This window comes from Magnolia sinica, chromosome 7 (assembly GCF_029962835.1).
Source record: "Magnolia sinica isolate HGM2019 chromosome 7, MsV1, whole genome shotgun sequence".
Taxonomy (NCBI): Eukaryota; Viridiplantae; Streptophyta; class Magnoliopsida; order Magnoliales; family Magnoliaceae; genus Magnolia; species Magnolia sinica.
This window is the reverse complement of record NC_080579.1, coordinates 5,310,148-5,325,806: the sequence shown is the minus strand read 5'-3', so window position 1 is coordinate 5,325,806 and position 15,659 is coordinate 5,310,148. Positions and strand designations below refer to the sequence as shown.

At 37.3% G+C, this 15,659-nt stretch overlaps 1 protein-coding gene across 1 annotated transcript in view; it reads right to left on the bottom strand.

Annotated features, from left to right (window-relative positions):
• Nucleotides 1–2,691: 2,691 nt before the first annotated feature.
• The window catches only part of LOC131250924 (nuclear pore complex protein NUP93A-like), a 35,256-nt gene continuing 22,288 nt past the window's right edge, over nucleotides 2,692–15,659 (bottom strand). The window contains exons 9-15 of the mRNA XM_058251318.1: nucleotides 15,240–15,293; nucleotides 15,049–15,132; nucleotides 10,508–10,594; nucleotides 9,534–10,436; nucleotides 8,063–8,244; nucleotides 7,062–7,353; nucleotides 2,692–2,979 (exon numbers count right to left, since the gene is read on the bottom strand). Coding sequence (XP_058107301.1) covers nucleotides 2,902–2,979; nucleotides 7,062–7,353; nucleotides 8,063–8,244; nucleotides 9,534–10,436; nucleotides 10,508–10,594; nucleotides 15,049–15,132; nucleotides 15,240–15,293 — 1,680 coding nt within the window. The 3' untranslated portion in view covers nucleotides 2,692–2,901. The remainder of the gene's footprint in view (nucleotides 2,980–7,061; nucleotides 7,354–8,062; nucleotides 8,245–9,533; nucleotides 10,437–10,507; nucleotides 10,595–15,048; nucleotides 15,133–15,239; nucleotides 15,294–15,659) is intronic.

Here is a 15,659-nt window from a genome sequence, read left to right as displayed (position 1 = left end):
TATTATTGATTATATCAGAGATTATTGGTATCACTGGGTTAGAGATATCAAAAGTGCTAGTGTAAAAATTTCCAGATATCGTTGATATTTTCAATAATATAGGCGATAGCTAGCGACATTATCAATACCAAAGGTACTTTGAAAAGAATCCCTACAAAAGTTCCCTTGTATCAGCCATGCTATCAATAATATTCCAGATATTAGCGATAATATCTCTAACAACAGGGAAACATCCTTAAAAAGGCAAAAGTTCACCCAAAAAAAAAAAAAAAATCAGAAATCCAAAAAATCTTATTTTGGAGTTTTTTTTTTTTTTTTAAGAATTTTGTTCTTTAGGTGATTTCAATCACTCTTAAGTCTTAGTTTTTATTGAGTTTAGATTTTGGGGAAAATCTCAACTTAAAACAAACATGGGCCAAAACCTAATAGTAATGGAAATTTTATAAAATTCTCTTTTTAGCATAGTTTGCAGTGGAGATTTCTCATGCATTCAAATGGATTTGTGGCAAACAAAAAACATCTATATGAAAAATGAAAAATAAAAATAAAAATAAAAAGGGAAATTTAGATTTTATTTTATTTTTTTCATTTTTATATTGAAAAATGTGTTCTTCCTTGTTAAAAAATGGACATAAAATCATAGATCGATCGATCAATAGATAGATAGAGAGAGAGAGTTGAGTTGGCTAATCAATTGATTGGTTACAAAATTTTAAACTTATTTTATAGTGATTTCTTCGACAACACATGGTTATTGTGAAATGAAATATTATTATGTATAGTTTTTTGCAATATTTTGATTCCTGTACGTGTAAACATGTGCCTTTTAACATCTCCTAAAGTTTTACTCAAAAAATTCACATTTTTTTCCCAACATTTCCTCAATGTTTCCCTTAAACAACAATATTTTTTTCTGAATATTCATGATATCGATGCACATTTATGTATCCCCAGTCATTAATATACGTAATGATATGGATACTCTCTAAACACGGGTCATTTGGACCATGCAAGTCTCAACCAGATCTTGATGGATGTGCCCTACTATATCTCCTTTTGTTGGCAACATGAAGACTTGGTAAAGTGAGTCAAAACACATGTAATCAAGAACCTAAAGTCCCTATAGGTCTTCAGGAATAAAGGATTAATCAAAGCTAGTAAATGCTTAAGCCTATCATAGTCCAGGCATGATGGGCATACCGGTCTAAAGACTTAAAACTAAATCCACCACTGCAAGGGCCCAACAGGACCAAAACTATGACCTACTCCCATGTCACGCATATGGATGTGGGGTAGGGCAAAGGCATACCCATAGATCATCATGTCTGATGGTGGAGGCCTTTTATCCTAACTCATCATCAATCTCCTTACGCAAGACAACCACACCATAATGATAATAACCACAGGTTTGTCCTAAACCTGCTAAGTCATGACATAATGAAGTCCTAAGATCCATGGCCCACAACTCTCCCTTGGTCAGTGACTGTTTTGTCTACCCTTATGTTCCCAAAGACAACCTGAGGAACGCCTTTCATTTAATCCAGTCGTATTATCAACAGATAAAATTCACATTGGTTTCATAAGGCACACCTCCAAAAGACGGTGATCCAAGCATATACAATTTGGTGAGTCCAACAAAAAATCGATTAAACATTGATATATTTCTAATAACTAAAAAAATAAAATAAGGACTGGTCAACCACATGGCATGATAAACTATATGGCGCCATAGCATGTAAGTCATACTTGCATGGACGTCCACTTAGCATGCATGCATTTGTCAATCTGGACCATCCATGTTATTGGCCCCGTTACAATCACACTAACTGGCTAACCATTAATAAAAATGGACAGCCAAAAATAAAAACTGTCAAGAATCCAAACTTAATGAGAAAAATGTTCGCAGTTGGATGCTTTGGATTGTTCAATTAGTTCAATTTTGGGCTATGTGCATCCAGTTAAACACAAGAAAAAGAAATTGCATGGACCTTTTTTTTAAACCTAAAAGGATGAATATTAAGCTGCTTTTCTTCTTAGAGGGAGGAATGCCAAAACGTAGATATGGAATACTATGGATTCCAAAAGTAAGATTTTCTGTTGTTTGGAGTGTAATTTTTTGAGGAAGACTCACCAACAGAAACCAAACAAGTCGGATCACTTTGTTTTCGGCTTGGAAATCATTTTAACACCACTTTTAGACGACAATGAATTCCATTATTCTCTTGGAAAAACTTGAAAAAGGGAAACGTATTTGCACGCTGTCTTTTCATTTCAAAGCCCAATAGAGGAAGAAGACTATTGCAGGTTAATCATTTGGAATCGTTTTGATCTCCAGAGGTTCCTACCTTCCCGAACACCCCCTATCAAAGTCACACTTACCGAGAACACCTAACCATCCAAATGATGCTTAACAAGTGGATGGGTAGAAGTAAAATAGAGAATCATCCAAATTCTAAGGGCCAAATCAGCCAGCTACTCTCATCTTCACAGTGCATTTTAAGTTTTGCTCCATCCGCAATTGAATCAGCAATTTGCACAGTCTGTGTTGCCATAAACTGATACCATATGTGCGGTTGAAGAGTCACTGCCATTTTTAAAATGGTGAGGAACTATCAAAGCAGTCTGACCCTAATTTCAATTGATTTGGGCAGAGTGTTGCCTGGGCCTATCTAAACTACCAAAACGAGATGAAAAAAAACTCTTGTATTTTAGACGTTCTTGGAAAACATTAGGAAAATCTACTTACCTTCCATGATCATCAGAAAAAAAAAAAGGTACATCACATGCTTTCAGGTGCACCCATACATGTTAAACTGACAGAAACGAGGTGAACGGGTAAGATACATGTACCTCCATGCATGAGCTGTTTGATATGTGCATTTCAACCTGAAAATGACTGCTTCATATGCTTCGGGCAACCTTTGCATACAAGTCATGAGGCCAATTCCTGGTCATGTTGTTCGCCACAAAGTTTGCAATCTACAAGGCCAGAAGAATTATACATCATTGAAAGCATGGACAGCACAAGGGATGCTAGAACAAACCTGGTTTGAGATGGTAAAATCTACATTGCAATAACTTCATGGGGACCCAAAAGGGCACTGGGTGTAATGCCATTGCTAGTGTTGGGAGTCTCCCCTAGCGTGCATGTCTAGGTTTGAAAATCAGTTTCGGTGTACTATTTGGTAACAACTGTAATCAAGCTTATATAGCACTATGGGCCAATGTTGGTTGTATTGCTTCATGGATAAATCGAGCAATATATACCAGTTTTCAGATGATACTTTAAACCTTGGTGCATGTGGAACATACATCAAATCCGAACCACCAATATAGTGTGATCCATTGTAGATTGGTCGTATCACCAAAATGAGATCAATTAGGCAATCTGGACCTCTACTTATTCAACATTTGTTTCTTGAATTTGGACGGTTAAAGTACTTCAATTTAACATCCATTAGATGTTCACCAGTTAGATCATACTTGTAAATTTTGGGTTACAATCCATTTAACACAGACCCACTATTTGGATGTTTCAGAGTTGAGTACATGCCACGTGTACACTAGGGGAGACTTCCCAGCACCATAGTTTGGTGTCGTGCACAGCACCGAATCATCCCTCCAACTTTCAGTAGTGTTTATAACTTCTCCATGCTTTAGTACTTATGATAAAATCTTGCGAGTGCATGATCTGTTCCATGGACACATAGGATCCTTGGGTTTTCATTTTGTGAGGCATATGGTTCAATGGCCAAGCCCATTGGTTCACATATAACAAGGAACATGATACTCATAGAACCTAATCCTGATATGTAAAAAACACAATCTATAATCTACAGAAACAAAACGAAGTATGCATATGCAAAGCTCAGCAGACGCTATGCCATGAACAGCAATAATAGAAAAGAAAGTCTAGACAACACAAGTGTTCCATGTTTCAACAATATTGTTTGCAGGTACCAATGATATCTCAATGATATATCGGCAGTATTTTCCTGTGTATCAATATTGCCAAGATATCGCCATTTATTCGAGTGCGAAAATCCCATGCACCAATACTTTTGGCAATATCCCATGCCCCTATTTCAACAGGCAGCATGCGTGCGTGAATCAGAAAAAGAAGGGGGGAAATAAAATTTTAAAAAATAAAAATGAGATTTTCTCCAATTTTTTAGATCTAGGTTGGAGTGGGGATTTCGGCACCTCATCTCCATACCATGTAGATTGAATCTCCAATTTGGGGGAGAATGCAGATCAGAAGCTTGGTGAGCCGAAATTGCGAAAATCGGAAATTTTCAAAAAATAATAATAATAATTGAATTAGAATTTTTTGGGGGGATCTAATTGGGGAGTGGATTTCAACCACTCATCTCCAGTTTCTGCGAATCAAATCCCTACTTTTGAGGGGAAAATCGACGAAAACATTGGAAAATATTGTGAAAATAATAATAATATTATTTTTTATTTTTAGAAATTTTTAGAAATTTTTCTGGGATCTGCTTGGGGTGTGGATTTTGGACCACTGTCCTTCTTTTCTTTTTCTGTGAATCAAGTCCCTAATTTTGGGAGAAAAATCGAGAGGAGGGAAAATGTGTGTAACTACTATGAAAATCAGAAAAAGAAAAAATCAATTTTTTTGAGGATCTGGTTGGCAAGTGGATTTCAACCACTCCTCTTCCAGTTTGAACTTTTTTAATTATTCAAAATTTTGGAAAAAAAAAACTGTTTTATTTATTTTTAAAAATGATACCGGTTCGTGAAAAACATATTATTTTTTTCTCTTGATAGATGAATGTTGTTAAGTGATTTGTTTCGATTTTTAATAAACAATTATTTTTCGGATTTTAAAAAATTATGGAAAAATATATATATAAAATTACAAAAATCTTCGACTTTTAAATAGTAATTATTTTATTTTCGTAACCACCTATGTATGGATGGATGGATGTTGATATCTGTATGTGTGGATGTGTACATTGATGGATAGATGAATGGATGTGTTATGAATGGATGGATGGATGGATGGATGTATTAGTGTATGCATGGATGGATGGATGCACGGATAGACATGTATGAATATATATATATATATATATATATATATATGTGTGTGTGTGTGTGTGTGTGTGTGTGTGTGTGTGTGTGTGGATAGATAGATGTATTAGTGTATGCATGTATGAATGCATGGGTCATGTATTTGCGTATCTATGTAAGCATGGATGGATGGATGGATGGATGCATCATGTATGTATATATGCATGATGGATGTATTTATGTATGGATGGATGGATGTTGGATGCACATATAGATGGACAGATGGATGTATTAATATATGTGCGTATGTATGTATGGATGGATGCATGGATAGACATATATGGATGTATGTATGTATGCATGCATGCATGCTGGGATGTAAGACTTTTGTTTTGATTTAGAAACAATTTTAAGTGATTATTGTGTTTTTAATGATATTATTGGTATGAAATGAACTCATTTTGGCTACACTATTGCTGAGAGCACATGCTTTACGCACCTATGAAATGGAAAATTTATTTTGTATAGTTCTTTTTGCAATTTTTTTATTCTAAAATATGCAAACATGTATATTTTAGCATCTCGCAAAGTTTCACTGAAAAAACCCACCATTTACTGGCGATATCAATACATGTTTCCTATCCCCACCCAGCAATACTTGTAACAATACCAATACTACGAACAATAGACAACACTAAAGATCCCAACCAAACGAGCAGCGTTACCTAGACACGCGGCACAGGTGCCAAGTGTCAAAGTGACCTAAACAAACCAACACAACAAACTCCGGAGATCTAAACATGGTGAAATAAATAACATTTTAATTAAATAAAATTAGAAGAAAAAAAACTTAGTAAAAAATGACCAAGACATGAAAGACAAACATAGAAAATTATAGAAATAAATTACTAGTAATATAAACTAACAAATAATTGATTAACAAAACATCAAAGATCGTGGATAATCATCACAAGAAATAGTAGGGCCATTCTCTTAAAATGTTAGAACCCGAACAAAAGGACAGAGAAGCAAAAAGAACAAAGCTTGTGCCTTTTAGTTAGATGGGTTCAATTTACTCTCTTTTTTTTTATAGAATCCACTCAATTTTATTGAAAAAGTGGAAGAGCAGATTTATATTGATTTCCTCTGAATGCTACCAAATTTTATCTACTTTATCGCTTGCTTTCAATTCCTAGTGAATTTATTTCCATCTTCGCTTCATTTTATTTCCTTGCAAGTTTTCTCTTATCGCTTTCATGGTATAGTTACAGTCCTTTCAACATCCAGTTTTATCAGTTTTTGTGTTCTGCCTTATCAAATCAAGATGCCAGCCTGCTACACAGCCAGTTGTCTCACAGCAGCGTGTGAACCCACACAAACTATTGGGTTGGTGATTGTTGACCAGCGAAAGCAATGTGCTCTCCACCTTGATTTTTTATGTTAAGCTTAAAACAAATGAGAGGAATTACCAAGTCCTGATGCATCACGAAATGTAAAATGTCTTCATACCACCACAATATATACAATGGGACCTACATCCCCGTGATCCACACTGTTGAACTAGTGAGCCCAATGTTGGAGGTTTCCCCAAAATCCCAGGATAGAGGAACCTGACCCATCAATTAGTGGACTCCAAATAGGCATTTCAGAGAAGTATTAAACAGCGGAAAATGTTAAAAATTAAATTTACAAAAGAAGGTGCCTGCTGGGATACTTTGATCTGGAAGAGTTTTGGGGCATCCCCGCCCATGGTGATCAAACCTAGATCACAAACCATGACCCCTTTTATACGGAGCATCAGATCTCTACATTTCCTAACGCATCAGGACTCAACAATACTCAATCAGAGCTCTATTAGGTTGTCCATTTAGCAAATATACCTTGATCTTGCAGACAAGAAGCAATTGCAAAAACAGTAATCAAAGAGTTGCTACGAGCATTTTCTTTTGGCAAAAGGATAGAAAACCCAGATCAGGAATACAATATAAAATCAGAAATAATGGTAACCATTGACAAATACAACATACCTTAGTTCTCAGGGCACGTAGTGTGCCATCAGAATCCGTCACATTGTCCAAACAACTAACAGCAACCTTAAGAAGATCCGGAACGCATGCTTGGACATGAGGAGATAAACTCTGGAAAACGTCACTGGTGACATCGGGTGCTCGTGGATCTAATGGAAGGAATGAGAGCTTGGTAATCTCCCTCAGAGCATCTGCATAATGGCCTGTTCTAGCTAACTTGTGGACAAACAATATTGCCTCAAGTTGTCTTAATACTGTTTCTTGTTCAGAAATATGTTCCCTTTCTTGAAGGCTGCACATGAAAATCAAGAAAATGATCAATGGCTCAAAAACAAAAGCCCTTCACTGAAAGATAATTCAAGAAGCTAAGCTACAGTTACATGGTCATGGTGCAGTGCATGTTCGTAAACATAGAAAGGCAACACTAAACTCAGTTCTAAACTCCCAACATTCTGATATAAATGGAAAACAGAATAAATAGGCAAAGGAAATATGGATTCCAAGCACCAATAGGAACCTATTCGCGGATCTTGTAGTTATTTGTAATTGCAGAACACACACTATGCATATTAAAAACACAACACAGATAAGCACGCACACGTGAACCCACGCACGCAAACACACATGCATGCATGTGCATCCCAATATCGCAGCAACAGAAGCATCAGCATTTCGGGGTTGTCCTTTGCATGACCCAAAATGTTTCAACCATAATGGAGAATAGATCCTCCGCACATCCCAGTTTACCTCAGCATTATGATTATCAGTGAAAACTAATCAATATTATATTTTGAACATGTAGACTAATATCTGCAAAGTCTTCATAAGGGTATAAGTCACAGAAACCAGATGAATGAACATGAACAGGCATGCAACCAGTTGCATGCTAACACATACCTTTTTTAAAAAATTGTATTAATGCATTTGGTCAAATTTTCAATAATGACTTCACCATGCATAAAGAAATCAACAAACAGAATGCATGATTAATAAGAGGTGACCTGGCTTCAGCTGTATATTTGTATGTCTCCAATATCGCATTCCCAGAATGAACGAATCCAGCAGTCCGGCTGTCACCATCCAATCTACCACGTAATAGAGCACAAATAGCTTCTGAGAGGCACTTGTTAATTGTCTCCAGAGCCATCGCAAAAGCTCCCACTCTCTTTTGGATTTCTACAGACTAAGAAGTCCCACAGTGAGAACAACAAACAAGCATCTAGGATTCTAGAGTAACCACAAAACCAACAGCTTGAAAGAAAACTTGCACAAGAGCAACATAACAGAAACCTTAAAATATTACAAAAAAGGAAAAAAAAAAAAAAAAAAAAGGTCCTAATTTCAAGATGTCAAACAGAAAACAAGTTGATGAACCAATAACAAGGATCTTTTTGGGTGGGTAGAATACAATGTCACTATGCTGAAGCAACTCATCTACCATATACATGGTGTACATGCACATGAATCCAGACTGTCCAAATCCTGAGCACCACCACGGATGGAGAATAGCCCCAAAATCAGACTGATTGGGCAATCTTAACTGTCTTACTTTTCCCATCAAATTTGGATTGCAGGCCACATCATATTAACCATCCATTTGATGTTCCACCAGTCGGAGAGTTAGGATCCTCTGATCAGCATCATTTTCAGGCAATGCTCCATCCACCACAGGGCCCAGCTCATTAACAATGGATTTGCATTAAACACTCCTATTCATGAGCATGTAGTTGTCAACGTAAGATTAAGTTCCAACATGACCAGCCCATACTGGAAGTGTCAAGTATTATTGTCTTCAGATACCACTATTTTATGATGTTCCAGTTCACACACCAAAATCAATCTTCTACAGAGCATTGAAATGAAAATAAGAAAAACAATACAATCTTGAGTCTTGACACAAAGATATGCAAAGTATTCTCAGATTTTTCAGTTTGTAAAAATGGAGCTCATGGTTCAGCATTCCAAACAATTGATCTGGACTCATACCATAATCTAGCTGCACACCACCAATTTAAGGGTTTGGTCATCCCATTAAGGAGATATTATTCCGAAGCCCATCCGCTCGAGGGACTACGGATCAATGGATTGGATTATCTGATCATTACACACACACAATGGCTTCCACTTGTAACATGAAATTTGTTAGAAAATCCACCGAAAGGCAAAGGAAAAAAATACAACACGAAATTACACAAAAAAAGGTGGGAAGGTCAGCAGACTTTGCTGCTTTAACATAAGCAACCCATTCCAACACTATGCACTTAATTTTACAAATAATGTCTTCAACAGCGGACATCTAAACAACAAGAGCCGTACCCTGCTCTTTAACAGCAAAAACAAACATGCAGCAAGAAGTCATCTGCTCAAGTAATTAAATTTCTCCATTCAACAGTAACCCGAAAGTTTGACATAAAATGAAAACAACTGTGAACTGAAAACAATGTAAGATGATGACAGTAAGAGAAAGCTTACTTTGTCATAGAACCCAGCTTCCTGACACTGGCGAGCAGCTTCAAGCAAAAATTGCTGCTGTGTTGTCCTGTCAGTGAAGAATCTTCTCAGTGCACCTTCTTCTCCAGCACCTCTTGAACCAAGCAAAAGGGAAATACCACCATCCCTTAACAAAATCTCAGTGAGGAGTTGTTTCAACATCAAGCTTCTCTGTCTTTGTTGATCGATGCTCCCTCTACCAATCCATGACAACTGCCCACCGCCCATTGCAGCAGCAGCTTGGGCAAAATATTCCAGTGCCGGAGAAAGATTACCTAGACGCAAGTACATTGAACCATACTGCCGAATCATACTAGTGGCTTCAGCAAAAGCATCCATTGCCCCTAGCTTCTGTCCAGCCCCACTGCCTTCAGAGAGGACTCCATGGTCTGCTAACACGACTGCAATATGTACGGCATCGATATTGTATCCTTCATCTGCTGTTTCCTTGGACAAATGTAGGACTGCTGGCAATAGTTGAATGCTCAAAAGTAACACATAAGGGTAGACCAAAGGGTCTTTTCCATTTTTTGTATAGTATGATGGCTCAAACTTGTTCAAGTAAACCTGAAGATCATCTAAAGTGTACGGCACCAATCCCTCATTCAGGATGACAGAAGAGGATCCAGCAGGACAGTCCCGCACTGCTGACAATTTGAACCATAAGAAATCCTCTATAGTAGTGAAAAGCGTTGGCAAATCTCTAAGCAACCGGTCTATCTGACGGCGACAACCAGATATCATGGCATAAAGTAGCAACTTCTTCTTGTCATACCCAGTTCGACCTGCTCGATCACCCATCCTTGACATTTTTTCACATTCTTCCGCAGCCGCAGCTGCAGTCTCTAGTGATACCATGCCTCCAGTCATAATCCACTCTGCAAGCTGTGCCAAAACTATGTATTAAGTTTCATGACTACAAAAGGCATCCGCATGTGAGGTTGGACAATGCATACCTGAGGGGCGAATTGGTGTGCGACACGAGATGATTGGGCAACATTTCTTGCTTCATCGTAATAGCCAGTTCTCAGGCAAAAATAGATCTGTAAATAATCAAAAGAAAATCGATCAAAATCTCACCACAAAATCATTCTGCAAATACAGATGTTTCCTTAAATTACAAGGGAAGAGGTATTGTTTACAAAAATACAATAACAAATGTATAATTCCATTGAGTTGAAGGATGGGAGGTGCCAAAAGGAAGTATTGGTACTTTCTCTCTGCATTGATTTGTGCTGCCAAACACAGTTTCCCTTCTCAAGAAGCTTTGTAAGTGACCCGACTGTGTAGAGCAATTACTTGAAAACTTCTCCTATTGACCTATATACAGATGCTCGACAGAAGGTATGAACTCCAATGACATAGCTACTAGGTCTGAAGTTTGGTTTGGTTTGGGTCCTGTTTGCAGTTCATATGTCATCAATTCCAAGTGAAACTCTTTCAAATTGTCATGCAAGTTCTCTACAAGTACGCAGGCTTGATATGTTCAATTCACTGCTTCAAATCACATTACATGAAAAGCTTTCTCAATCCATACACCATAACATCTTTTCAAACTTCCCAAGTTCAGATTTCGTCACATCCAGCAAGGTTAAAGCTTTGAGTGACTTTAGCAGCCAGGGATTCTCGAAATTAAATGAACTCACATGGAGAAAGAATAGTAAATTAAGATATGTATTTTGGTAAATTTACAGGGTCACTAATTCATGAATTAATTTCAACAAATTCGTGGCATATGCTCAATTTATTCCCAATAAATTCAAACCTTTTCTATCCACATTCCACTCAATTCAGAGCACACAATTCAGTTAGCAATTCCAACTGTTCTTCACCCAAATTTTAAAAATTAAAAAAAAAAAGGATTTCAAACCACAGGTCATCAGGGTTCAGCAAAAGATAAATAGTTCACTTTGAAGAAACATGTGTCTTTACCCCATTGGTTAGCAAGTTATCTTTTATAAAATTGGTTCACAGTACTATGAAAAATGAAAATGGGGAATCCTAATGACAGTGTTGAAGGATTAGATATCACTGATTTAATCAAAAAGCTAAATCTACTTCCCTACAGAACCAATTTTAGTAACCTTGCAATTTCTGTAGAAGAAAGTAACAGAATATTACATGCCTCAAATACTTCTTGAGAATACATCCTAACAGGGTGTCCCAAAACGGTTATGTATCGGCCGTAACGGCCGATACGTAACGGTAACGGTGGTACCCGTTACGCGATACGGGGCCGTATCGGCCGAGTCTCGTTTTTGTACACGTAACGGCCGTTACTGACCCGTAACGGCTGTTACGGGCCTTGGAAAAAAAAAAGAAAAAAGAAAAAAAAAACCTTACCTTTTTCCTTTCTTTTCCTCTTCTTCTTCTCTTTCTTCTTCTTCTTCTTCTTCTTCTTCTTCTTCCTCTTCTCGGCCTACTACAACCCTGCTGCGGCTGCGGCTGCGGCCCTACTGCGACTGCGGCCTCCTCCTCCTCCTCCTCCTCCTCTCTCTCTCTCTCTCTCTCTCTCTCTCTCTCTCTCTCTCTCTTTCTCTCTCTCTCTCAGTTCTTTCCCTCTTTCCCTATTTTTTCTTCTCTTCTTTCCCTCTTTTTTCTTTTCGGTTTCCCTCTCTCTCCTTTTTTTTTTTTGCAGGCGTAAGCTGCTGTAGGTACGCGTCACACTGAGACGAGCGCTGACACTCCTCGAGCTCCGAGTTGTACGAACGGTTCAAAGGAGATCAAAGTTTTATGGGCTCCACGGTGATGTATTTATTATATCTACACCGTTCATCTATTTTTAAATATCATTTTAGAGCATTACCTAAAAAATGAATCGTATCCAAAGATCATCTAGACCACACCAAAAATAGCAGCGGAGATGATGATTTTCACCGTTAAACAATTTGTAGGCCCACCGTAACATCTATTTTCCATCAATCTGTTCATAAGGTCAAAAAGACCTGAATGAAGAGGAAAAACAAATTTCATATTGATCTAAAAGTTCTATGATCCCAAAAAAGTTTTCAAGGTAGACGTTCAATCCCCCACTGCTTTTTGTAGTGTGGTCCACTTGATAATTAGATCAGTATTATTTTTCGTGTCAAGCCTTAAGACGATCTCGTCAAATGAATGGACGGTTTAGATATAACACATTTATCATGGGTGGGGCTCAAAAACTTTGACATGTGTGCTACACATCACAATCCGAGTCTCGCCTAATTTGAGCCCTTAAAAAATTGTACCAAAGACATATATTAACTTAAAATTTACCAATTAAATTATAAACTGCAATTGCTAACTCACAATGCCAAAATCAAATTATTTGAATAGTTTTAATTGTTATTTTGTGTACTCTTATTTTTTAAAATAGGGCCTTTTGATTTTTTTCATGATTCACTATCCAATAAATGTCCACTAATACATAAGTAGGATAATGACAATAAATTGCATGAATTTGAGGCTAATTTGGGGCATAGATTGGTCCTCCAAGTCAGCCCGAAATTGGCAACGCCATCTACCTGAATTTAATTTCATTTTTTTAAAGAACTACTGGGAGAAAGATATTAAATTGTTAAGTATATAAATTAGATATTTAGAAAATTAAATATATACATTTTGTAGTCAAATTCAGGTTACCTGGTTCAAAAATTAATCAGACAGTTCGATACAGCTTCTCACCAAAGAGTGGACCGTTACACCACCATAAACATGTTCCAATTTATAAATGAATGCATATTTGGAATGCTTAGAATATTCCGGATTTAATACATATTTTTTTATATTTTTTTGGCAAAAAAAAAAAATTACGCTGTTACGGGCCGTTACGCCCCCGTATCCCGTTACGACCCTGTATCCGTATCGGTTTTAGAGGTCACCGTTACGCCAACCGATACCGATACGGGACACCTTGCATCCTAAACCAAAAAAAGAAAGAAAGAAAGAAAAGAACGGAAAAGGAAAAGAGTTAGTGTCATTATTTTAAATATGGGTTCAGACTTGCCAAGGGACCAAAACCGGTACAAATCAATTCAACTCACTTCAACTCAATAGGAATCTTTCCAACTTGCCTAGACGCATTAGGAGGGCCAACTTGTTTTCTTCTCTACCAATGCCAGGTCAACCAGGTTTCTGCCAATATTTAAAACCATGGCTAGTCTAACAGATATCAACTATTAAATGCATCTATGCATATCCGAACCAACTTCAAATACGCATGGCCTTTCTATATTTAATCTTAGAAACTCAAGAACGAATAATGGCTGAAAGAAAACGCTAGTAGAAAATTAAAACACGGTTCATAAAATGGGATGATTTTTCTTGTGTAAAGCTGGTAATTGGCAAAGTAATAGAGTGGTAGAGATTATTAGAATGGACAAAGTAGAAGAATAACATGAAAGGCAAGTCTGCCAAAACATTTACGGCTCATGATATCATCTTAACAATGTGACTACTATTGTGGGCCCAAGAATGAGCTTTGCTAAGCACACGTGCATGTGCAATAAAGCTCGTGTATGGCTTTCTTCGTATGGTTTTCTTTTTTTGAACAGTAACTAGAATTTTATTAAGAACTGATTGAGAAATAGGAAAGAACCGAAGAGCCAAGTGAACAGCCAGCCACCCAATTATATCAAAGAAACCCAATCACCCAAAAATCAACCCTCCACAGATTGAGCCCAAGCAGCCAGGATATAACTTTACCCTTGGCCTGGACTCCTGTTAAATATGTGGTTATTCTGTGCTCCCCACGATAACCATAGCCGGCCAAAAAGGAAAGATGCCATAAGGCCTTCATTTTAGAAACTGTATCCAGACCGTTGTTGCAACCTTGAAGTGGATAAACATATTATCAACAGGTTCAGCATTCTTGAGGCACAAATGCAAACATTCGTGACAATTAGCCTTCTTTTCCTCAGGCTGCCGATAGTCAGAATCTTGTTCTTAACCACCAGCTAACCAAATAAGACCACCCTAGGAGGACCCATAAAGTGTCGAATCATATCCTCAGACCTCCAGAGGGAAAGCAAGGAACCACCACCATGAAGCAAGCTATATAAGGATTTGACTTAGAACATTCTGGAATAAGACAGCTTCCAACACCATACCTCCCTGGAAGTAGATGAAGGGGAAAACTTCCCAATATAATTGCCTGTCATTTCATTTTTCCTAAGGTTCTGAGGAATTGAGAGGTCCACACCACTCCCCCACTCTCATGCTAAAGCAGTGGCCTATCAATTTTGTATGGTTTTAAAAAATAATAATAAATAAATAAAGGATAAGACTAATATATATACATATATATGACCTGATTTCGGGTATCCATTGACAGCCCTACTTTGAACGTGTATGGAATCACTGTCACCATGAATGGGTGTATGGGACCATTAATACAAAATGTAATGTTTACCAATTGGACGTGGAAGTCGTTCATACAAGAACACATAAGTAACAGAAGGTTTCCAGTGAGGAAGGTACAAGTTCCAATTAATTGAAAGAAGTGTCAAGTAGGAAGAACCTGTTGCCAAGTTGTATCAACTGGAGGTTGCCTACGGGCATCGCCTGCATCAAAATCTAGCACTCCATAATCCCTTAAGCGTATCTTTCATCAAAACCAACATTGGAAATAAGAAAGATAAAAAAGTTAGCCTTTGCAGGAATCATGCATAAATGCTTGAAAGAAAATTAAGAAAATTACAAGAAACAAACCCGAAGAAATGCTCTAACTCGTTGTAGGTTTCCCACAACCCCACCAAGAGCAGCCTACAATCACAACACAAATTTTCCAGATGTATGAGTTAAACAACAGGGTCAGTCTACAAAAATTTCCATTTGAACAAAGAGCAAAAGGAAGAAAGACATGCAGATTAGGTCAACTGCTCAAGTACAGGAACAATCACACATACCTAAGGCTGACTAACCAATCACTGATCAAGCATAACAAAAATAAACATGACCAAGAATAAAATGCAAACTGAAAAGAAAAACAAAAAAGGAAATAGATCACAGGATTCTACATGACAATGTATTTGTTCCTCAGCAAGAAGAAATCTGCAATGTGGAGGACACAGTCATGCCAAAACAGAACAGCATGCTATGGGAACTAAAGAAAATTAGATGGTGAACAAA